This window comes from Hemitrygon akajei, chromosome 3 (genome assembly GCF_048418815.1).
Source record: "Hemitrygon akajei chromosome 3, sHemAka1.3, whole genome shotgun sequence".
In the NCBI taxonomy this organism is placed as follows: Eukaryota; Metazoa; Chordata; class Chondrichthyes; order Myliobatiformes; family Dasyatidae; genus Hemitrygon; species Hemitrygon akajei.
Window position 1 is genome coordinate 52,172,685 of NC_133126.1, and position 23,866 is coordinate 52,196,550.

At 40.7% G+C, this 23,866-nt stretch overlaps 2 protein-coding genes across 2 annotated transcripts in view; one reads left to right on the plus strand and one right to left on the minus strand.

Annotated features, from left to right (window-relative positions):
- Nucleotides 1-12,426, plus strand: part of samd4a (sterile alpha motif domain containing 4A) — a 237,053-nt gene extending 224,627 nt beyond the window's left edge. Inside the window, exon 13 of the mRNA XM_073039878.1 lies at nt 12,281-12,426. Within this exon, the coding sequence (XP_072895979.1) occupies nt 12,281-12,297 (17 nt within the window). The 3' untranslated portion in view covers nt 12,298-12,426. The remainder of the gene's footprint in view (nt 1-12,280) is intronic.
- The window catches only part of gch1 (GTP cyclohydrolase 1), a 53,110-nt gene that overhangs the window by 16,537 nt on the left and 12,707 nt on the right, over nt 1-23,866 (minus strand). The window contains exon 2 of the mRNA XM_073039881.1: nt 3,871-3,980. Coding sequence (XP_072895982.1) covers nt 3,871-3,980 — 110 coding nt within the window. The remainder of the gene's footprint in view (nt 1-3,870; nt 3,981-23,866) is intronic.

The following is a 23,866-nucleotide window of genomic DNA, read 5'->3' on the forward strand; positions in this document are numbered from 1 at the left end:
AAATAAATTGTAGAAAAAATTATTATGAACCCTCAAGTGAAGTCAAGTCACTTTTTATTGTCATTTTGACCATAACTGCTGGTACAGTACACAGTAAAAACGAGACGATGTTTTTCAGGACAATGGTGCTACATGAAACAGTACAAAAACTACACTGAACTATGCAAAAACAACACAGAAAAAACACTACACTAGACTACAGACCTACCCAGGACTGCATAAAGTGCACAAAACAGTGCAGGCATTACAATAAATAATAAACAAGACAATATGCACAGTAGAGGGAAGTAAGTTGGTGTCAGTCCAGGCTCTGGGTATCGAGGAGTCTTGATAGCTTGGGGGCAGAAACTGTTAACATAGTCTGGTCGTGAGAGCCCGAATGCTTCGGTGCCTTTTCCCAGATGGCAGGAGGGAGAAGAGTTTGTATGAGGGGTGTGTGGGGTCCTTCATAATGCTGTTTGCTTTGTGGATGCAGCGTGTAGTGTAAATGCTACATAATCCTGCTACATAAACATTTTGTCTATAAAAATGGTGGCAATCTTTATCCAGGGTTACATAGGCAATTGCTCTTTTTGTCCCCAAATCAAAGGAATGCACAAACCCATCAAAACAAAACATAACACTTACAATATATTATCAGATCAGATGTATTGCAGGCAATAGAAGATAAGACTTACCCCCTCCCCCCCCCCCCCCCCCGAAACATTTGAACATTGTACTATTTATTATTCTGCAGTTAAAGTACAGCTATGAATTATAGCCTAAATTGGCCACTCTTTTGCTGGTTATTGCAAACAGGTCCAACAAAAGGACCAGTTTGCAGGCCATTCTACCATTGACTTTTACGTCTGGTTGTTGCAAGCACACTCTTAGACAATGCAGATGTCAGATGCCATTACTCCCGATCTGCTGCTCTGCCAAAGAGCTCAATACAACGTACAAAATGTTCTGAGCTGAGGGGCCAGTTGCACTCTACACCTGGTAATTCCAATTAATCGGTTGGGGTTGCTGACCTTAGTAGTAAACTGCAGCAACCGGTTTGATTGAGTTGAAAGCAAAACTAAACAATTAGTACATTTTAAAAATTAATACCTAGGGAACATATTAATATTTTATTTAAACCAGTCATGAAAGATGGTTCATTCCAGCACCACCTGTATGGATTTTGTATGTTCTCCCTGTGACTGTATGGGTTTCCTTCGGGTTCTCTGCTTTCCACCCATGGTCCAAAGATGTACTGGTTAGTAGGTTAACTGGTCATGGTAAATTGTTCTGTGATGAGAGTAGGACTAAATGGTGGGTTGTTGGATGGTGCAGTTCACTGGGCCGGGAGGCTCTGTCCCGCATTGTATCGCTAAATTAAGTAAAAAATTTTCACAGTGAGCTGTCAACAGATGGGGGAGAACTTAAAAAGATTTTTTGCATTCAGGATACGGACACAGAGTCTATAAACTGAGGCAAAGAGTAACAAGATTATGAACTTATATATTCCATATATGAATAAAAAAGAGGAGGTTTTTGCTGTCTTAAGGCAAATTAGGGTGGAAAAATACCCAGGACTTGACAAGGTGTTCCCTCAGATCTTAAGGGAGGCTAGTGTAGAAATCAGAGTTTGGTGAGGTATTTAAAAAGTCCTAAGCTACAGGTGAGATGCTGGAAGACTGGAGGATAGCAAATGTTCTTCTGTTGTTCAAGAAAGGCTCTGAGGATAAGACGGAAAATTATTGGCTAATAAGTCTGACATCGGTAGAGGGTAAATTATTGGAAGGTATTCTAAGGGACTGGATGTGCTGTACAAGTACTTGGATAGACAAAACCTGATTTGGAATAGTCATAGAGGTTTTGTGCGTACTAGGTAGCGTCTGATTAAAGTTTGTTGAAGAGGTTACCAGGAAAGTTGAAGAAGGAAAGGCAGCGGATGTTGTCAAGATGGGCTTTAACAAAGTGTTTAACGATGTCCTGGATGGATCATTCACTTGGTGTTCAAGATGAGGTAGCAAATTGGATTTGATCTTGGCTTCACGGGAGAAACCAAAGCGCGGTACGAGATGCAACACACACAAAATGCTGGAGGAACTCAGCAGGCCAGGCAGCGTCTGTGGAAAAGAGTACAGTCGATGCTTCAGCCGAACGAGCACGTTGACTGTACTCTTTTCCTAGATGCTGCCTAGCTTGCTGAGTTCCCCCAGCATTTTGTGCATCTCGTTCAGATTGCCGGCATCTGCAGATTTTTTCTTGTTAGTGGTAGTAGATGGTTGCCTCTCTGACCAGAGGCCTGTGACTAGTGGTGTGCAACAGGGATCAGTGCTGGATCCCTTTTCGTTTGTCATCTCTATCAATGATCTGGATGATAATGTAGTTAACTGGATCAGCAAATTTACAGATGACACAGACTGGGGGTGTACTGGATAATGAGGAAGCCTACCTAAGCTTGCAGCAGGAGCTGGACCAGCTAGAAAAACAGCTAAAGAACAGCAGATGGAATTTAATGCAGACGTGAAGTGTTGCAATTTGGGAGGAGAAACCTGGGTAGGACTTGCAGTGAGCAATGAGTCACTGAGGAATGTGAGAGAACAAAGTGATCCATAATGGGGATACAAATCCATAATTCCTTGAAGGTGGTGTCACAGGTTGATAGAGTCATAAAAGAGAGCTTTTGGCATATTGGACTTCATAAATCAAAGTACTGAGTACAGGAGTTGGGGAGTAATAGTGAAGTTATATAAGACATTGGCAAGGCCAAATTTGGAGTATTTTATGCATTTCAGGTCACCTACCTATAGGAAAGATATCAATAAGAATGAAAGAGTACAGAGAAAATTTCAAAAAATGTTGCTAAGTCTTGAGGACTTGAGTTATAGAGAAAGGGTGAATAGGTTAGGATTTTATTCCCTGGTGCGTAGGAGAATAAGGGGGAATTTAAAGAGGTATACAGAATTATGAGTATGAGGGTAAATACAGGCAGGCTTTTTCCACTGAGGTTGGGAGAGACTGGAACTAGAAGTTATGTTTTGAGATTGAAAGGTGAAATATTTAAGGGGAATCTGAGGGGGATCTTTTTCAGTCAGAGGACCAAAGGGCCTGTTTCTGTGCTGCAGTGCTCTGGGACTTTATTCGGCCTTCCCTGCAGCCTGTCGGAGGAATCGGCTGGGCCTCAACCTTTAACATCGTTTGTATCAAAACATCTCTTCAGTGTATTGGTTCAATTGAGTGGACAGCTAAACACCAGACTGAGATTCCATCTCAGGATTACACTTTTTTTTTGCAGCAGCAGCTAGTCCCAATCTAAAATTAAATGAAGGAAGATTTAAAAAAATCATATGAAGTAGGGGAGCTGGAAACATAATCCTTAAGCCCAACAATGAGGGCAGAATTGCAAAAATATTGCAAGTATACTAATCATTTTTTTTTACTGGAAATGGTCACGGTAAAATTCAATATTCTCTAAATATTTATTGACCATTCGTGTTGAATTGATCCCTTAGGCATGATAGAAAACAAACATCCCCTTGCAGAGACCTGCTCATGCAATAATTTTCAGATTGTATAAGGTTCTGTCAGTTGTGATCTGGTTTATTTTGGTGATGTCTACCCTGAAGCATTCCTTGCACTCACCAAAGAATTTTTAAATAAATGTCAGGAGCTTTTCAAATGCTCTAGCTCTGGATGGTGGTAAATTAACCTCCTTCTATTGGAAATCAGCCTTCAAAAAAATTAATGCATGACCCAGAAACCAAGATTATGTTGCTTTTCTCGTTTGACGTTTTATCTCACTGAGCAGTTTAACTACAGTGTGACATTGTATTCAGATTAGCCACTCAGTTAATGGTGTGGCTGATCTCAACTAAAGACAGATTTTGTTGTTCTTACCTTTCCAATAAATGGAACTAAATGATGTTCACACATTGAAAACATGTCAATGTCCTTCACTATTACCATCTCATCATGGTCCTCGTCAAATATGGCATCATTCAAAACATCTAAAGAGGAAAAGACATTATCTTATATAGCAAGAAACATACAGGATTGAATATACTTTTGATATTAAGTTGCTACTCATCACTTGGAGCTAATGGAAAGCATTTCATATTGCTTAGTTACAAGTAGTTAGCAGAAGCTCTAACATCTTTCAACACACACAATATGCTGGAGGATACATCCCTTTCCAATGCCAGCACATCGTTTGTGCTAAAGTGCTCCAAGTGCAGTCAGGATTATAAAGCTTCAGGATTACATTCTTGTTTTTATATTTTAGTTCTCTCAATATGAATGCCAACATTGAGTTTGCCTTCATTACCACCAACTACCTGCAAGTTAACCTTTAGGGAAGGACCTCTTTAAAGAAGGGGATCCCAAACATTTTTATGCCATTGCTTAATGGTATTGGTCCACGGCATAAAAGTTTTTGGGAACCCCTGCTTTAGAGATTCCTGCACAAGGCCTCCCAAGTCCCTTTTTACCTCTGATTTCTAATTGCTCTTTGTTTAGAAAATAGTTCTATGCTTTTTTTTTTAGCCTTCTACCAAAGTGCATGACCATATTTTGTTTTAGATAGATAGATAGATAGATAGATACTTTATTCATCCCCATGGGGAAATTCAACATTTTTTCCAATGTCCCATACACTTGTTGTAGCAAAAACTCATTACATACAATACTTAACTCAGTAATAATATGATATGCATCTAAATCACTAATTCAAAAAGCATTAATAATAGCTTTAAAAAAAAAAAGTTCTTAAGTCCTGGCAGTTGAATTGTAAAGCCTAATGGCATTGGGGAGTATTGACCTCTTCATCCTGTCTGAGGAGCATTGCATCGACAGTAACCTGTCGCTGAAACTGCTTCTCTGTCTCTGGATGGTGCTATGTAGAGGATGTTCAGGGTTTTCCATAATTGACCGTAGCCTACTCAGCGCCCTTCGCTCAGCTACCGATGTTAAACTCTCCAGTACTTTGCCCACGACAGAGCCCGCCTTCCTTATCAGCTTATTAAGACGTGAGGCGTCCTTCTTCTTAATGCTTCCTCCCCAACACGCCACCACAAAGAAGAGGGCGCTCTCAACAACTGACCTATAGAACATCTTCAGCATCTCACTGCAGACATTGAATGACGCCAACCTTCTAAGGAAGTACAGTCGACTCTGTGCCTTCCTGCACAAGGCATCTGTGTTGGCAGTCCAGTCTAGCTTCTCGTCCAACTGTACTCCCAGATACTTGTAGGTCTTAACCTGCTCCACACATTCTCCATTAATGATCACTGGCTCCATATGAGGCCTAGATCTCCTAAAGTCCACCACCATCTCCTTGGTCTTGGTGACATTGAGACGCAGGTAGTTTGAGTTGCACCATATCACAAAGTCCTGTATCAGTTTCCTATACTCCTCCTCCTGTCCATTCCTGACACACCCCACTATGGCCGTGTCATCAGCGAACTTCTGCACATGGCAGGACTCCGAGTTATATTGGAAGTCAGATGTGTACAGGGTGAACAGGACCGGAGAGAGTACGGTTCCCTGTGGCGCTCCTGTGCTGCTGAAGCGTTTTACTCTGTATTCCACCTGCCACTTCTTTATGCATTCTTCTCATCTGTCTAAACCCTTCTGCGGATGGCCTGCTTCCTCAAAACTAGCTGTCCCTCCATGTATCTTTGTATCATCCATAAACTTGGCCACAAAGCCATCAATTCTGTCATCCAAATCATTGACATATTACATGAAAAGAAGCAATCCCAACACCGACACCTGTGGAACACCACCAGTCATATGCAGCCACCCAGAAAAGACCCCTTTATTCCCACTCTTTGCTTTCCTGCCAGTCGGCCAATCTTCAGTCTATGCTAGTATCTTCCCTGTAATACTACAGACTCTTATCTTGTTTAGTTGCCTTATGTCAAAGGCCTTCTGAAAATCCAAGTAAACAACATCCACCTTTGTCTATCCTCAAAGAATTCCCCTTAAGGAAACCATGCTGACTTTGGCCTATTTTTATCAAACACTTCAAAGCACCCCAAAACCCCATCCTTAGTAATAGACTCCAGCATCTTCCCAACTGCTGAAATCAAAGCTGACTGGTCTATAATATTCTGTTTAACATCCCTCCCTTTTTAAAGAGTGGAGTGACATTTGCAGTTTTCAGTCTTTTGGCACCATTCCAGAATCTAGTGATTCTTGGAAGATCATTACTGATGCCCCCACAATCTCTTCAGTTACGCCTTTGAGAATCCTGGGGTGTAGTCCATCTAGTATCCTATTGCAACTGGAATTGCAAGTAGAACTCCAAACATAATCTAATAATGATTTAATATGTAGATAGCAGAACTTTTCAATTCTCTCACTAACCAGAAACACACCTTTGTACTTTATTTCATTTTCTTTTGGAAAATGGCTATATTAACTCACCCTACCAGTTTTAGTGACGTATTTGCTCCAAAATCCTTTAATTCCTTATTTGATTTAATTTTTCCCCCAAGAAATATATCACCTTGTGTTTATCTGTACTTTTCTTTATGCTTTTCTTATTTAAACACCTATTCCACAAATTTAGACACGTTTTCTTAAAATTTATTGCAAGCAATCTCCACCTCTACAATTTGAAATTTTGCACATTTTTAGAAATTTGATTCAAGTCCAAATCCTTAAGAAAAATTGTTAACTACAACTGTTCAGCACTTGCCCTCCAAGTCTGTGATACTACACTTGAAAACAGCTAACCATCCAAATCCAGAGCATTACTGACAATTCTAAAATTTTATGCACACCACTGCCTCTACTTCCTCAGATGGCCGATGAAATTTGGCAAATCCCCAATAAGGATGAACTTTCAATCTACATGGCCCTTGCACTTTATTTGTCCACCTGCACTATAATTTCTTTTTATCAGTAACACAATATTCTGCATTTATTCCTTTTGTACTTCTGCAATGTACTTATTGAACGATCTGTCTGGAAGGGGTGGTATACCTGTTCCTGTCTCCTCCATGGTGCTCAAGTTGAAAGGGTCGAAAGCTTCAAGTTTCTAGGAATGAAGATCAGCAATAGCCTGTCCTGGTCCAACCACATATACGCCACAGCCAAGAAAGCTCGCCAACGCCTCTACTTATTCATGAGGATAAAAAAAAATTTGGCATGTCCCCATTGACCATTACCAATTTTTATCAATGCACCATAGAAACACCCTACCTGGGTACATCATGGCTGCTCCACTCGGCCCGCGACTGCAAGAAACTGCAGAAAGCTGTGGACTCAATTCAGCACATCACATCACATCACATCCCGGAATCCAGCCATCCATCTATGGACTGCTCGCTGCCTCACTAAAACACTCAGCATAATCAAAGGCTCTATCAACCCTGGATATTTCCTCTTCTCCTCTCTACCACTGTGCAGAAGATACAAAAGCCTGAAAGCATGTACCACCAGGCTCAAAGACCCCTTCAGCTCTGGTTTTAAAAGACTCCTGAATGGCTCCCTATTATGACAAGATGGATTCTTGACCTCACAATCTTCTTTGTTATGATCTTACACCTTATTATCTACCTACACTGCACTTTATTCTCTATTTTGTTATCACCTGAACACACTGTGTAATGATTTGATCTGCATGAACAGTAATGCGAGACAATCATTTCACTGTACCTTGGTGCATATAACAATAAAAAGCTAATTCCAATTCCAAAAGAGCTTCTCACTGTATCTTGTACATACCACAATAATAAAGCAATTATTAATTAGCTAAGGAAATGCCTTTTAAGAATATAGAAAAATAAATACTTCTAAGGCATTAACTTTGCCTACTCTCCCTGTTCCATTTCAAAGAATTCAATATCATCAATCAAGCAAGATTTTCCCTTGTAAGATCTGAGCTGACTAAAACCTGGGCCTCTGTACTTCCCCCTGCAACTGGATCCTCGACTTCCTCACCAGAAGACCACAGTATGTGTGGATCAGAAATAACATTTCTTTGAACAATACCTCACAACTTTTTTGCACTACTTATTTAACACACACACATCTTTTACAGAGGCCCAGGTTACAGGGAGAAGGCTGGGAACTGGGGTTGAGGAGGAGAAAAGAAAAGGATCAGCCATGATTGAGTGGCGGAACAGACTCGATGGGCCAGATGACCTAATTCTGCTGCTGGTCTTATGGTCTAACATCTCCACCTTGCTGATAATCAACACTGGTGCACCTCAAGGATGTGTGTTTAGCCCACTGCTCTACTCTCTTTACATCCATGACTGTGTGGCTAGGCACAAGTCAAAACTCATCTGCAAATTTGCTGATGACACAACTACTGTTGGCAGAATTTCAGATGGTAACGAGAGGGCGTACAGGAGCGAGATATATCCGCTAGTTAAGTGGTGTCATAGCAACAACCTTGTACTCAGCATCAGTAAGACCAAATAATTGATTGTCGCCTTCAGAAAGGGCGAGGTGAGGGAACACACACCAGTCCTCACAAAGTTATTGAAAATGAAAAGGGTGAGCAATTTCAAGTTCCTGGGTGTGAACATCTCCGAGGGTCTATCCTGGGTCCAACATATTGATGCAGTTACAAAGAATGCACAATAGGATCTGTATTTCATCAGGAGTTTGAGGAGATTGGTATGTCACCAAAGACGCTTGCAAATTTCTACAGATGTACGGTGGACAGCATTCTAACATCATCGCCTAGTATGTGAGTGGGGGATTCTGCACAGGATCGACACAAGCTGCAGAAACTTATAAACTTAGTCAGCTCCATCATGGCACTAGCCTCCCCAGCATCCAGGACATCTTCAAGGAGAAATGCCTCAGAAAGGTGGCATCCATTGTTAAGAACCCCCATCACCCAGGGCATGTCCTTTGCTCACTGCTACCATCAGGGAGAAGGTACAGAGGCCTGAAGGCACACACTCAGTGATTCAGGAACAGCTACTTCCCCTCTGCCATCCGATTTCTGAATGGACATTGAACCCATCAACAATACCTCACTACTTGTTTAACACACACACACACTCACGCTTCTTACTGTTATTCAGTTTTTATGATGTATCACACTGTACCACAGCCACATAACAACAAATTTCATGACAGATGCTGGTGATAGTAAACTTGATTCTGATTATAATAGTTTTATTTCCAGTTTAGATTTTTCCTTTAGGATGGAGTTCATTCCCTTTCTTGCCACTAAAGAAGGCTACTAACAGCCAATAGTTTTGATGTTACTGTATATGCTTTTATCCTGCCTGTGCTTTGATGAACCCATTCTCATGTGAACTCTAGTTTCTTTCTCAGGGGCAGATTACAGCAGCGTACATTATTGAGATACTCTGGACATCCATAAGGAATCCTGGGGGTTCTGAAATATTTTGTGATACAAAGCAGACATTTTACTAATTGTTCAGAATCACTCTCATGGTTTTAAGATTTAAAACACCAAACTCACTTGAGAGGGAAAGGAAAGAAATTAGGCATAAAGAAATAGGAGAAAAGAGTGCTGGAGGATAACAAAAATTCTGCAGTATGACATGACATGGAGTACTGCATTCAGTTTTGGTCTCCTTACTTGCGGAGGGATACACTAGCTTTGGGAACGGTGCAGAGGAGGTTCACCAGGTTGATTCCAGAGATGAGGGGGTTAGACTATGAGGAGAGATTGAGTCGCCTGGGACTGTGCTCACTGGAATTCAGAAAAATGAGAGGAGATCTTATAGAAACATATAGAATTATGAAAGGGATAGATAAGATAGAGGCAGGAAAGTTGTTTCCACTTGTAGTTAAGACTAGAACTAGAGGACATAGCCTCAATATTTAGATTTAGACGGAGACGAGGAGGAATTGTTTTTCTCAGAGAGTGATGAATCTGTGGAATTCTCTGCCCAATGAAGCAGTGGATGCTACCTCAGTAAATATACAAACCCCATTTCCAGAAAAGTTGGGGTATTTTCCAAAATGCAATAAAAACAAAAATCTGCGATATGTTAATTCACGTGAACCCTTAATTAACTGACAAAAGTACAAGGAAAAGATTTTACTGACCAACTTAATTGTATTTTGTAAATATACACAAATTTAGAATTTGATGGCTGCAACACACTCATCAAAAGTTGGGACAGAGTTAAAATAAGATTGAAAAGTGCACAGAATATTCAAGTAACACCGGTTTGGAAGACTCCACATTAAGCAGGCTAATTGGTAGCAGGTGAGGTATCATGACTGGGTATAAAAGTAGCGTCCATCAAAGGCTCAGTCTTTGCAAACAAGGATGGGTCGTGGCTCACCCCTTTGTGCCAAAATTCATGACAGAATTGTTAGTTAGTTCAAAAGGAACATTTCCCAACGTAAGATTGCAGAGAATTTAGGTCTTTCAACATCTACAGTACATAATATTGTGAAAAGTTTCAGAGAATTCAGAGACATCTCAGTGCGTAAAGGGCAAGGTCAGAAACCACTGTTGAATGTGCGTGATCTTCGAGCCCTCAGGCGGCACTGCCTAAGAAACCGTCATGCTACTGTGACAATTATAGCCACCTGGGCTCGGGAGTATTTCGGAAAACCATTGTCACTTAACACAGTCTGTCGCTGCATCCAGAAATGCAACTTGAAACTATTACGCAAGGAGGAAGCCATACATCAACTCTATGCAGAAATGCCGGCGAGTTCTTTGGGCCCGAGCTCATCTCAGATGGACTGAAAGACTGTGGAACTGTGTGCTGTGGTCAGATGAGTCCACATTTCAGCTAGTTTTCAGAAAAAACGGGCATCGAGTTCTCTGTGCCAAGGATGAAAACGACCATCCTGATTGTTATTAGCGAAAGGTGCAAAAGCCAGCATCTGTGATGGTTTGGTGGTGCATCAGTGCCCATGGCATGGGTGTGTTGCATGTATGGGAAGGTACCATTGACTATGAGGCGTATATTAGGATTTTAGAGAGACATATGTTGCCGTGAAGGCGACGTCTCTTCCCGGGACGTCCATGCTTATTTCAGCAGGACAATGCCAGACCACATTCTGCACGGGCTACAAGAGCGTGGCTTTGTAGACACAGAGTGCGTGTGCTTGACTGGCCTGCTGCCAGTCCAGATCTATCTCCTATTGAAAATGTGTGGCGCATTATGAAAAGGAGAATCAGACAACGGAGACTACGGACTGTTGAGCAGCTTAAGTCTTATATCAAGCAAGAATGGACAAAATTTCCAACTGCAAATCTACTACAATTAGTATCCTCAGTTCCAAAACGATTAAAAAGTGTTATTAAAAGGAAAGGTGATGTAACACAATGGTAAACATGCCTCTGTCCCAACTTTTATTGAGTGTGTTGCAGCCGTCAAATTCTAAATGTGGGTATATTTACAAAATACAATTAAATTGGTCAGTGAAACTATTGAAAATCTTTTCTTTGTACTTTTGTCAGTTAAATAAAGGTTCACGTGAATTAACATATCACAGATTTTTGTTTTTGTTGCATTTTGGAAAATATCCCAACTTTTCTGGAAATGGGGTTTGTATTTAAGACAAGGTTGGATAAAGTTTTGCATAGTAGGGGTATTACAGGTTATGGGGAAATGGCAGGCAGGTGGAGATGAGTCCATGGCCAAATCAGCCATGATCTTATTGAATGCCAGACCAGGCTCGATGGGCCAGATGGCCGACTCCTGCTCCAATTTCTTATGATAATGGAGAGTTGGAGATAACTGGGAAAGAGCAAGTGAAGGAGATAAAAAGGAAAATAATACATTATCTACTCTGCTTACAAGCAGAGCTAAGATTTTAGAAGATTTTACTAGTACTCAGTTGAAGAACTTTTACTGAAGAAATGTAAATTCCAGATCCAATTCCTGAACAGGAACTATAAAACAGTATTCTACTGCCAGTTCAAATAATTAAAAATAAGATCCATGTAAATGAAGTTTCATTCCTGTTCCTCAGTCTCTCTAGCAAAGTGAATAAAGACAATTAGATGTTATCAACTGTCATTTTCAAATTGATCTGAGGAAACTCACTTTACTGCTCTGGAGGTCTGAACATCCAAAAGATTGTGGAAGTAAGCAGGAAATCTTTTTAAGCACGACACTGCGATTTCACAATACAGTGCAGCATTTTGTATTTTTTCCTCAGTGTGGATGTGAACAGGTAACAGTTATTGTGTTTCAATCAGCATGGAATTCGAATACAGAAATTATGAAGTGGAGATTAAAAGTAATATAACAAACAAACAACTTTTTTGTTGGAAGTGTTAGATTTGAATAACTTTTGCCATTCATGTGTTTTGTTTTTCTAACTCGTTTCTTTTCATTAGGCAAACCAGTAAGCTGAATGGTGATCTGAGCAGCTACATACTACAATACCACAATGCAGAAAAAGGAACTTGAAGAGATGGTTGATGACACTGGCAATTGCAAATATTCTGTCACAGAAACGGGACTTCTTCCTCAAATTTCTTCCTCTAGATATGTTATTTCAAAATACTCTGGTAGAGAAATGAATTCCCTGAATAGACACTTGGTTGGCTGGAAGTGATGCATCAATTATTACATCAGAATATTTAACCAGAGCAATTAAACAAAATGTATTTCCATTTTTTAAACACAAGTAGCTTTGTGGCTTCAATTTTCTTTAATTCTTCATTTTCTTTCCAACTTAGTTTTGATAAATCTTTGTGCCATTGTAAACTCCTCATCTTCAAACCTTCCACTGCCTTATCACGCTCTGAGTTTCTGATTCCTAGTTTCACACCCTGTTCAACCCTACCCTGACAAGGAATACAATTTCCATGTACTTTCATTTTAGTATATTGCATTCCCACACACAAAAAATTCAGCACAGAACTAATTGCCAGCATCTTTCAATATACTTATTTTCTGAGAAACAATAAGCAAGAGTTAGAATATCTAGAGATAGAAATGAATAATGCCTTCCCATTCCCATTCCGACATGTCAGTCCATGGCCTCCTCTACTGCCACAATGATGTTGGAGGAACATCACCTCATATTCCGTCCGGGTAGCCTCCAGCCTGATGGCATGAACATCGATTTCTCAAACTTCTGGTAATGCCCCCCCCCCCCCCCCCACTATTCCCCTCTCTCATCTTCTCTCCTTACCTACCCATCACCTCCCTCTGGTGCTCCTACCTGCTGTCCCCTCCTTCCTTTCTTCCATGGCCTTCTGTCCTCTCCTATCAGATTCCCCCTTCTCCAGCCCTGTATCTCTTTCACCAATCAACTTCCTAGCTCCTTACTTCACCCCTCTCCACCCTCCCGGTTTCACCTAACACCTGTGGTTCTTCCTCCCCTCCTCCCATGTTCTTACTCTGATTCCTCATTTTCTTTTCCCCAGGCCCGATGAAGGGTCTCGGCCTGAAATGTTGACTGTACTTTTTTCCATAGATGCTGCCTGGCCAGCTGAGTTCCTCCAGTATTTTGTGTGTGTTGCTTTTATTCCCTCTTGTTCATGTGTACAAAATTAAAAATCAAGAAAGCAAAGCTGAATAATTTTGTTTTTTAAAATCTACATAAAATTAATGGTTAAATGCTGGGATATTTAATTAACTGAATTTCAATTAATCTTTTCAAACCATTCATAGTTGATGTATCTGAAAATATTCCCACTTATTTTAAAAAACATTTTCTCCTCAATCCATTTTTCAAAAAATGCATTATTACTTGTGGTTCACAGGATCAAAGTGGCACTGCACGATGTTAATTTCCTGTCTTTCATCCATGACCTTTGTCTGTAATTACAGAAACCACAAAGTGCGCATAATTCTCAGTTGTTACACATAGACTTCAAACAACACGCTTGCACTGTATTTATGGGCTTTATTGGCTGTATTGGCTACTTATGGTCCTTATAGTCAGGGGTGGTAGTGGGGACAAGCTCCCAATATTTATTAAATGCTCCCAATGGCATGCATTTCAAATAGCCTTGACAATCAAGTCCAGCTCCTGGCCTTCACGTGTGGCTTAGCTACTAAGCCCATCAGAACCACTCTACTGACAGGAGAAGGGGCAAAGGTGGGTTACTGGTGCCTTAAAACCTGTTACTTTGGGCAGATGGAGCTCATCTGCCTAGGGAGTTCATGGCTATTATTATCACAGCAATGTATATTCTGCCGCAGGCTGACACTGACCTGGCTTTCAATGAACTGTACGAGACCATTGGCACCCTGGAGACTGTACGCCCAGTGGCTGCCTTCACCGTTGCCAGAGACGAGTGTGACTGTCTAAAGTCTCTATGAAGTTTTGTCAACACATCCAGGTGAGTACACGGGGAGATAGCATACTCGATTACTGCTACTCTCCCTTCCGCAATGCTTACAAAGCACTCCTCCGTCCGCCATTTGATAAGTTGGATCATTCCTCCAACTTGTTTCTGCCGATGTACAGGCAGAAGCTGAAGCAAGAGGCGGCCATAGTTAAAACCGTCCACTGTTGGTCCAACCAATCGGTCTCCATGCTACAGGCCTGCTTTGATGACGTCAACTGGAATATCTTTCATGATGAGGATGTCTCCGAGTTCATGTTTGGGGTCACAAGCTTTATCCAGAAGTACACTGAGGATGTTGTTCCCCAAAAGTTGGTCAGGGTCTACCCAAACCAGAAACCCTGGATCAACAGTTCCGTGCGAGCAGCACTTATTGCACAAGATAGAGCTTACATTACCGGTAACTAACAGGAACTCAAGAAATGCAGCTACTATCTATGCAAAGTCATCAAGGCAGAGAAATGACAATACAGGGACAAGATCCAGACACAACTCTCCACCAACAACACGTACAGCTTATGGCAAGGTCTGCACACCACTGCAGACTTCAAAGCTAAACGCAGTGGTGCTGCCAACATCACTGCCTCTCTCCCAGATAAGCTAAACCTTTTATACGCTTGGTTCAATGTCACCAACACTGAGCCCCCGAGGAGAGCTGCTGAAGCCACCTGGACCTTGGTCATCTCTGAGGCTGAAGTACATGGGTGTTTCCAATGAGTGGACAGCCGTAAGGCTGCAGGACCAGACGGCATCCCAGGGCAAGTACCCAGAATGTGCGCGGCACAACTGGCAGGTGTGTTTATAGACATTTTTAATCTCTCCCTCTCCCAGTGTAGAGTGCCCTCCTGCTTCAAAACATCCACCATTGTCCCTGTACCTAAAAAGACCAAGGTAACATGTCTGAACAACTGGTGTCCTGTCGCACTCACCTCAAAGCAAATGCTTTGAGAGGCTGGTCAACGACTACATCTGCAGCATGCTGCAAACCCACACTGGACCCCCTACAATTTGTCTACTGACATAACCAATCAACAGATGACCACAGTAGCCACAGCTCTACACACCATCCTCACACATCTGGAGAAGAAGGACACTTATGTGAGAATGCTGTTCTCGGACTACAGTTCAGCATTCAACACCATAACTCCCTCCAGGCTCGACAAGAAGCTCAGAGACCTCAGCCTTCACCCTGTCTGTGCAGCTGGATCCTGGACTTCCTGTCAGATCGCTGGCAGATGGTAAGAGTGGGCTCCCCCACCTCTGCCCCTCAACACAGGAGCACCCCCCAGGGCTGTGTCCTAAAGCCCCTCCTTTACTCTCTGTATACTCATGACTGTGTCGCCACCCACAGCTCCAAACTGCTAATTGAAATTGCTGATGATACTGCATTGATTGGCCTTATCTCAAATAATAACGAGGCAGCCTACAGAGAAGAAGTCATCACCCTGACACAGTGCTGTCAAGAAAACAACCCTTCTATCAACCTGTTCAAATGCAAAGGAGCTGGTTGTGGACTACAGGAGATAGGCTAACCCCTATTGGCATCAATGGATCTGGGGCTGAGAGGGTGAACAGCTTTAAGTTCCTCAGCATACACATCACTGAGGATCTCATGTGGTCTGTACACACCGGCTGTGTGGTGAAAAAAGCACAACAGCGCCTCTTTCACCTCAGACAGTTGAAGAAGTTTGGTGTGAGTCCCCAAATCCTAAGGACTTTCTACAGGGGCACAATTGAGAGCATCCTGACTGGCTGCATCACTGCCTGGTACGGGAACCGTACCTCCCTCAATCGCAGGACTCTGCAGGGAATGGTGCGGACAGCCCAGCACATCTGTAAATGTGAACTTCCCACTATTCAGGACATTTACAAAGATAGGGGCATAAAAGGGCCCAAAGGATCATTGGGGACCTGAGTCACCCCAACCACAGACTGTTCCAGCTGCTACCAATAGGAAACAGTACTGCAGCATAAAAGCCAGGACCAACAGGCTCCGGGAAAGCTTCTCCCACCAGGCCATCAGACTGATTAATTCACGCTGATACAATTGTATTTCTATGTTATATTGACTGTCCTGTTGTACCTACTATTTATTATAAATTTCACATTGCACTTTTAGACAGAGACGTAATGAAAAGATTTTCACTCCTATGTATGTGAAGGATGTAAAATATAAAATCAATTCAATTGTTGGTGTGAGACTAGAATTTTATACAGGATGGATAGGTAGAGATATTAGTCAAGAGGGATTGATTTTTTACAGAAATTGTGCGAGTTTATAGTCAACTCAATTATTGACAAAATCTTATTTTCAGACATTACCATGATAAGAAAGACAATTTCTTCATGTCTGGAAACACCACTGTAAATCATTCATCAATCATATGCTATTGCACAATTCTTTGTAATATCAATAGTTGGAATTAACAAAACACAATTCTGACAATGATTTTGGTTAGTGGTTACAGCCAAATAAATAATCTAATTTATATTATTTAAAGATTAAACTGGAGATTTTTCAAATATCTTTCTTCCATTTAATGGCAAAAGAACACATCGATTGTCATACAATATGATTAGCGCCAGCTAAAACAATTCCAATCACTGTAAATACTTCAGCAACACGTTTAGCTGACGTAGAGTTTCAATCACTTGGGGATATGAAACCGCAAACATGATGACTCCATATCTTTCAATAAACTGAGATTAAGTTTGACTATACCCATTTATTTTCAGAAACTGCATTATATAAAGACAATGGGTTGATATGGCAACTGTCTCAATTGTTGCAAACATCTCAATGTACACCCTGGTTACAGAAGAAACTGATAAAAGCAATGAGAGTAGCTTATCAACGCTATTGTAAACCAAGGAAAAACTAAATGAAGGATATTAAACTGATACATTATTGAACAGAACTCAGAAAGATATGGTAAGCACACAGCTGTTTTTTTCACTTTCCCCTGTAGTTCAGTGAGATATTCAAATGATTTTTAAATTCTAAATGTCACAATCATAAGACTACATGTTGAACTGAAAGAACTTAAACCAGAGTCTTTAATAGCAAATGTCCAGTGCTTTATTCACAGCTTTAACCTACTGAACAGTAGCAGTGACAGCCTCATGGGTTTGAATCTTTCAGTTCAATATACTGTACAGTATATGATGGAACATCTACATTTAATGCCGTTGTCCCTGAATTTATATGTAATTAAGCACCTGTTGATGAACATATGGAAAATATGAGTGTATGTTGGCTGGGCATGTGCAAAGACAACTGAACGAACTGAGTCAGGAAGGCTCGGTAGGAAACTCTGAATGAGAAGTGGGAACAGAGGAGATCACTGTAGAAAATGTTACTTTGAACCTAGGTAAAGAGCTACAAGACTGAAACTTCAGTGCCCCTCAGGGAACAGTTGCATCAGGAATGTGAGTTCAAAGCCAGAGGTCTAGATACTGGATAGATTTGTAGCTTGAGCTGGGGCCCAGAGCTTCTGTGCTTTTCCTGCTCCCTTTGAGCACAAAAATATTTATTATACTACTGTGTAACTTCAAAATCAATGAAATAAAACTGTGCTTGAGTATTAATGGAAAGAATTCAGTAGTCCTAGAAAATCCTCTTGTGCCATATTACTGGAAATCCAGCCTCACCAAGGCTCCTTGTAATTGGATCAACTCTTGTATTGAAATCCTCCTGTAATAAAGGTTAACCTAGTTACATACTGTACCTACATATCAAGTTTTGGAAATTTGTGAGACAGAAGCTTTTCTGAACAATTTCAATCTCTTTCAAATCTCCCAACATTAAAAAAAAACCTGCCTTCAATGTTCTCTGACAAAGTAAATGATGTATCATTTTGCCACATATTCAAAATATCCTGTCCTTGCCCAATCACTTATCAGATCCATAACCCCTAAACCTCTCAGCTCACACTGAGACCTAGCACCAGAAAACTTGGATATGATATACATGATTCCTTCAACTAATTCTTTCAGTTGCACATATACCACATCATATGGTATGTGTGCAATTGAGGATACAGCACTAATCTCTATGGCATCCTACTGAAAGTAACTTCCATATTTAAAAACAACCCATTTATTCCCACTTTCCTTCTTTGCATTGTCAAATTGTCAATGCAAAGAAGGAAAGTAGGAATAAATGGGAGAAATTGTCAAATGCATGCCAGGATATTATCCCTGATACTGTTTGGTCAGCAGTGAAAGTACTGTAATTTAACTTTCACATTGGTGTGGTATTATTGCTATCATTGCTAATTAGTACCACTTCTGCAAATCCAGTGTGAAGATCAATATCAAAATGGATTGTATTCCTCCAGCAGTTCCAGATTTCCACTTTTCTTTGTACAAACTTTCACTTAAAATGTTATGCTTAAAATGCATATCACTAATTTTAAGTCACATCATGTCCTACTTTCATGACACAAGAGGCCACTCACCCCAGAGTCTATTCTAGCTCACAGAACAATTCCCATTCCCTCATTGATTTTCCATGCAATTTATTCTCCTCCACACCCCCCCTTCAACTCGACTACTAGCAATCTGCAAAGGACAGTTAGCCTATCAATCTGCATGTTTTTGGGATTGGGAGGAAACTATTACATCCAGGGAAAACCCACGTGTAAACTCCACGTGGACAGTGCAGAGTTTAGTACTGAGCCTTTCCGGCAGCTGCTCTGCTACTCATCTAATGTGCTGGCCATTTCTTTGATAACCCCCCCCCCCCACCCCAAGAGGGCAGTTCCACTTACTATACAGTTCCAGTCATTTCTTTGCGTCAAACATTCCTCATTAATTCAAGCTTGCTCTGGGCAACTTGCCTTCATAACTTAGCTCGCTTGAATCTATACTTGGATTAAATGCCCTTGGTCTTCCAGAGTTCCTTGCTTCTCACTGTTTTCTCCGGTGTTTCCCCAAACTTGCTGAACAATTATTTCCTGTCCCTGGGCACTCCCCTCATCCATGCCCTATTCTTGAATGCTAATTAGGAATAATAATTTGAACTCACTCTCTTCATCTGCCCTGCTAATGGGAGGCTTATCCCTTTGAGCAGCCTCTTGAGGCCAGTGTTGAATGGTTTTCACTCCATTTCTTTTAGCTCTAGGATATAAACCATGCATGAGAAGTGTGAGTCAGTAATCTGGGGGTGTGGGGGAGGGTGAGAAAGGGATTTAAGAATGGTGCACTCCTTCCATCACTTTTGAACAGATGATCATTTCACAATGCCATTCCAAATATTCCTGTTCCACACAGGGATTCCCACAGGTTGCTGGGAAGTTACGAGGAGGATCTGAGAACTTTTCTGAATCATTTCCTTCAATCTCTTACTAAGCTCTTGCTGTGATGGAACATGAAATAAAATGCCTGTCATTTTAGAAGCCTAATGCTGGGATGTATGAGCAAAATACCCCAATCATACGAGTCGAATACAAGCCTAGGGCCTCAACTCTGGGGATAGCAACCTGCTACGCTGTACTGATATGGTTCACTTATCCCATTAGTGAATCTGTATTTATCAGACATTTTGTGGTGGTATCACTCTAGTGCTCTGAGTTGTCTGCTAGAGGCAGTCTAAGCCTCTGGAACATACTGGAAGGCAGGTATCATTGCTACCAGTTGATTGGTTTGAGGTCTTGATCTTTGAACGATCTTCTCCTCAGAAGCTGTGCTGGCACACTGGAGGGAATGATGAATTTTAGCATTGATGTTTCCCTTCACTCATTGGTGGGTTGTGTTTTCCAAGGCCATGTCATGGACTTTTATCATTTGGAGGATTTCTTTGTGCAATGGAACAGGTAGGTACTGACGTTTATTATCTGCTATGCTTTAGTGATAATGATGACTTGGATCTGGGACCCTAAATGTGTATATCAGCAAGTGTTGTCTGCACATTGCAGCTTGGCGGTTGAGGTTGGTGTGACGACGACTCCAGGATGGAGTTGCCAAGGTTGAACTGGCTCCTATTCATCCTTGTAGATTAGTTCCATTCCAGTGGACAGCTATCACTCATCCTTCCATTGAGTTTACAATCCAAATGAATGATTTCACACTTCTCACACTGAACTCCAGATTTGCCCATTTACTTTATTCCTCAAAGCCATTTTGTCACTTTCTACTTTTATTGACAGTACTTAGTTTGCCATTTATCAAGATTCTGCCACTGAATTTCTGCACGTAAATTTTTCATTCTTTCATATAAGATGTTTGAAAATAAACCAAAGTGCTTTGGAATTACCCAACCAAGGTGAAGGTATCTCCTGTCAAATTGAGGTTGTAACCATTAAGCATACTCGAGTAGATGTATAATAGTTAAGTTACCCAGAGACGTTAGTTCGCATTCTTCCAGGGCAGCTGGGAACATTAAGTTCAAATAATTACATAAAGTAACTATGAAATTAAAGGAAAAATAGTAATGTTAACTGTGAAATTGCCAGCTTGTCATTTAAACCCATTTGGTTCATTAACTTATACAGTCTAGCTTAACACACATCCCCAGATCTAACAATGTCAACTGGGACTGTGTGACCTGAACTGCTTCCTCCTTTAATGGACAACAGGGTGTGGACAACAAATCACAGCATTTCCATAGACATTCTCTGAACAGTGAGTTTTTATTTAAATCTCCAAAACAATTCTTTTATACAAAACAAAGTTGCTTTTAATTCCATATGCTGTTAATTTTATTAACTACTTCCTGTATGGAATATTATGAAATGCATTCAAAAACTTTAATTAGCAAAAAAATGTAAACTTATTCTGTTAAATTCAGTTCAGTGCAGTTCCATCAGAAGACTGTACCTCTGAATTCTCTTGTGCATGAAAACTGTGCAATCCTTGCATGAGAGAGAGAATAGGAAATCACATTTTCCAGAAATAAGGCACACATTGCACATTATTGTCTACAACGCAGGAATGGACAGAGGTGCTAACTACAAAAACGGCCACACATTCTACAACTTGATGCAAAAATTAATTATAATTGCTTACAAAGTGTAATCTTATTAAATGTTGTTTTAAGCAACTGGTGTATCCCATTCAATTCCTATCCTTTAGCAGTCTTAAAAGCAAAAGGATTGACTTTGATTTAACTTCAACATGTTGAAAACACTGTCTACACTCACTGAAGTACTCTAGTATATAGATTTTCAAAGAAATAATTCAGAATCCTCATTTACAGACTTAGCCCCCAGTCCAGTTTTGAATTCTTCTCTCAGCCCTCTCTCTCACTTCCAACACAGAAATTAACATATTGGTCTTTTCTCTTAGCTCCATTAGTCACAGAACAGAAGCAATCCCCAAAAGGTAGATACACTGTAAGGATAGTTGAATTACTTGACCACGGTATTTTAGGTCAAACAACTATGACAGCTAAGTAACTTCACATTTCTTGTAAATGAAAACATTACTTTTTCCTCTTATTGAAGCAATATGATTTTGAAATCTGTTGCAACTAACATTACTCACTGTATGACTCACAGTATGAAAGTCCACAGTATGAAGTGTATGTGGTGTGTTCTGACAACAGGCCTACAGTATTTTTCCAAGATAAATGATGTATTAATCAGCATTTACAAAAGGAATATTAATACCTCTGGAATAAAGTAGAGGATTTTAAATGATCGTGATTGCAATAAACATTTATTAATTCCTTAAGAATAGCAGACAGTTATCTAAAAAGCTGCACGAGATTTTATATCTAACACTATTTCTCACTAATGTCTTGTGCACTCAGTGGCATCTTTCACAAGCCATGTTGAAATCTTGCCTTTGACATTGTGAAGTTTGTTTGCACATTACGTATGTGATCATGGTCTTTCCATGACCATGACTGCTCTTAGCAATGTTTTCTTGAGAAGTAATCTCAGGAATGCTGCCTGTGCCTCCTGCTAGTGAGTGCTAGAATAGCATGATCAGGCATATTACTCTGTGGCTGAGAGACTGGGGGCAGGGCTTCAGATTCCTGGATTATTGGTGCCTCTTCTGGGCGAGGTATGACGTGTACAAAAAGGACAGGTTACACCTGAACCCAAAGGTTTCCAATATCCTAGCAGGCACATTTAATAGAGCTTTTAGGTAGGGTTTAAACTAATTTGGCGGGGGATGGGAATCGGAGCGATAGGTTTGAGTAAGGGGAAAACAGAAATAAATCAAAGATAGCATACAACAGAGATTATAGAACGAACAGGCAGGAGATGAGGCTTAATCACAGCCAGTGGCATGAGTTACAGGGTGATAGAGGCGTGGTGCAGTTAAAACAGAAAGCAACAAATACTGGACTGAAAGTGTTATATTTGAATACACACACCAAGAGGAATAAAATGGACAATCTCGAAACTCAGCTATAGAATAGCAAATATGACATTATGGTCATCTCTGAAACTTGGCTGAAGGATGGCTGCCATTGGGAGCTGAACTTCCAAGGATATATGGTGTATCAGAAAGCTAGGTGTGGCTCTGTGTACAAGAAATAATATTAAATCATTAGAAAGAGATGACATAGGGTTGGAAGGTGTAGAACCTCTGGGTTGAGTTAGGAAATGGCAAGGGTAAAAGGACCCTAATGGCAGTTGTATACAGGCCTCCAAACAGCAGCTGGGATGTGGATTACAAATTACAGCAGGAGATAGAAAAGGCGTGTCAGAAAGGCAATGTCATGATAATCGTTGAGGATTTTAACATGAAAGTGGATTGGGAAAACCAGGTTAGTACTGGACCTCAAGAGAGGGAATTTGTAGAATGTCTGCAGGATGGCTTTTTAGAACAGTTTGTTGTTGAGCCCACTAGGGAATCGGTTGTGCTGGATTGGGTGTTGTGCAATGATCTGGAGGTGATAAGAGAGCTTCAGGTTAAGGAACCCTTAGGGAACAGTGATCACAATATGATCAAGTTCACATTGAAATTTGAGGGGAATAAAATAAAATCCAATGTGTCATATTTCAGTGGAATAAAGGAAATTACAGTGGCATGAGAGGGGAACTGGCCGACGTTGACTGGAAAGGGACATTTGCAGGAAAGACAGCAGAGCAGCAATGGCTGGAGTTTCTGCAACAAATGAGGGAAGTACAAGACAGATATATCCCTAAGAAGAAGAAATTTTTAAAGGGAAGAAGGACACTACCGTGGCTGACAAGTCAGAGCCAAAGTAAAAGCAAAAGAGAGGGCATACAAGGAAGCCAGAGCTAGTGGGAAGATAGAGGATTGGGAAGCTTTTTAAAACTTGTAGAAGGAAAACTAAGAAGGTCATTAGGAAGGAAAAGATGAATTATGAAAGGAAGCTGGTGACTAATATCAAAGAAGATATTAAAAGCTTTTTTAAGTGTATAAAGGGTAAAAGAGAGTCAAGGGTAGATATAGGACCAATACAAAATGATGCTGGAGATATCAAAATGAGAGATGCAGAGATGGCAGAGGAACTGAGTGTCAGGGAAGTGAAGTTTGTACAGTGAAAATTACTACTGAGGAGGTGCTCAGAAAGCTTAATAGTCTGAGGGTGGATAAATCTCCTGGACCTGATGGAATTCACCCTCAAGTTCTGAAGGAAGGAGCTGGAGAGATTGAGGAGGCATTAATGATTATCTTTCAAGAATCGATAAGATTCTG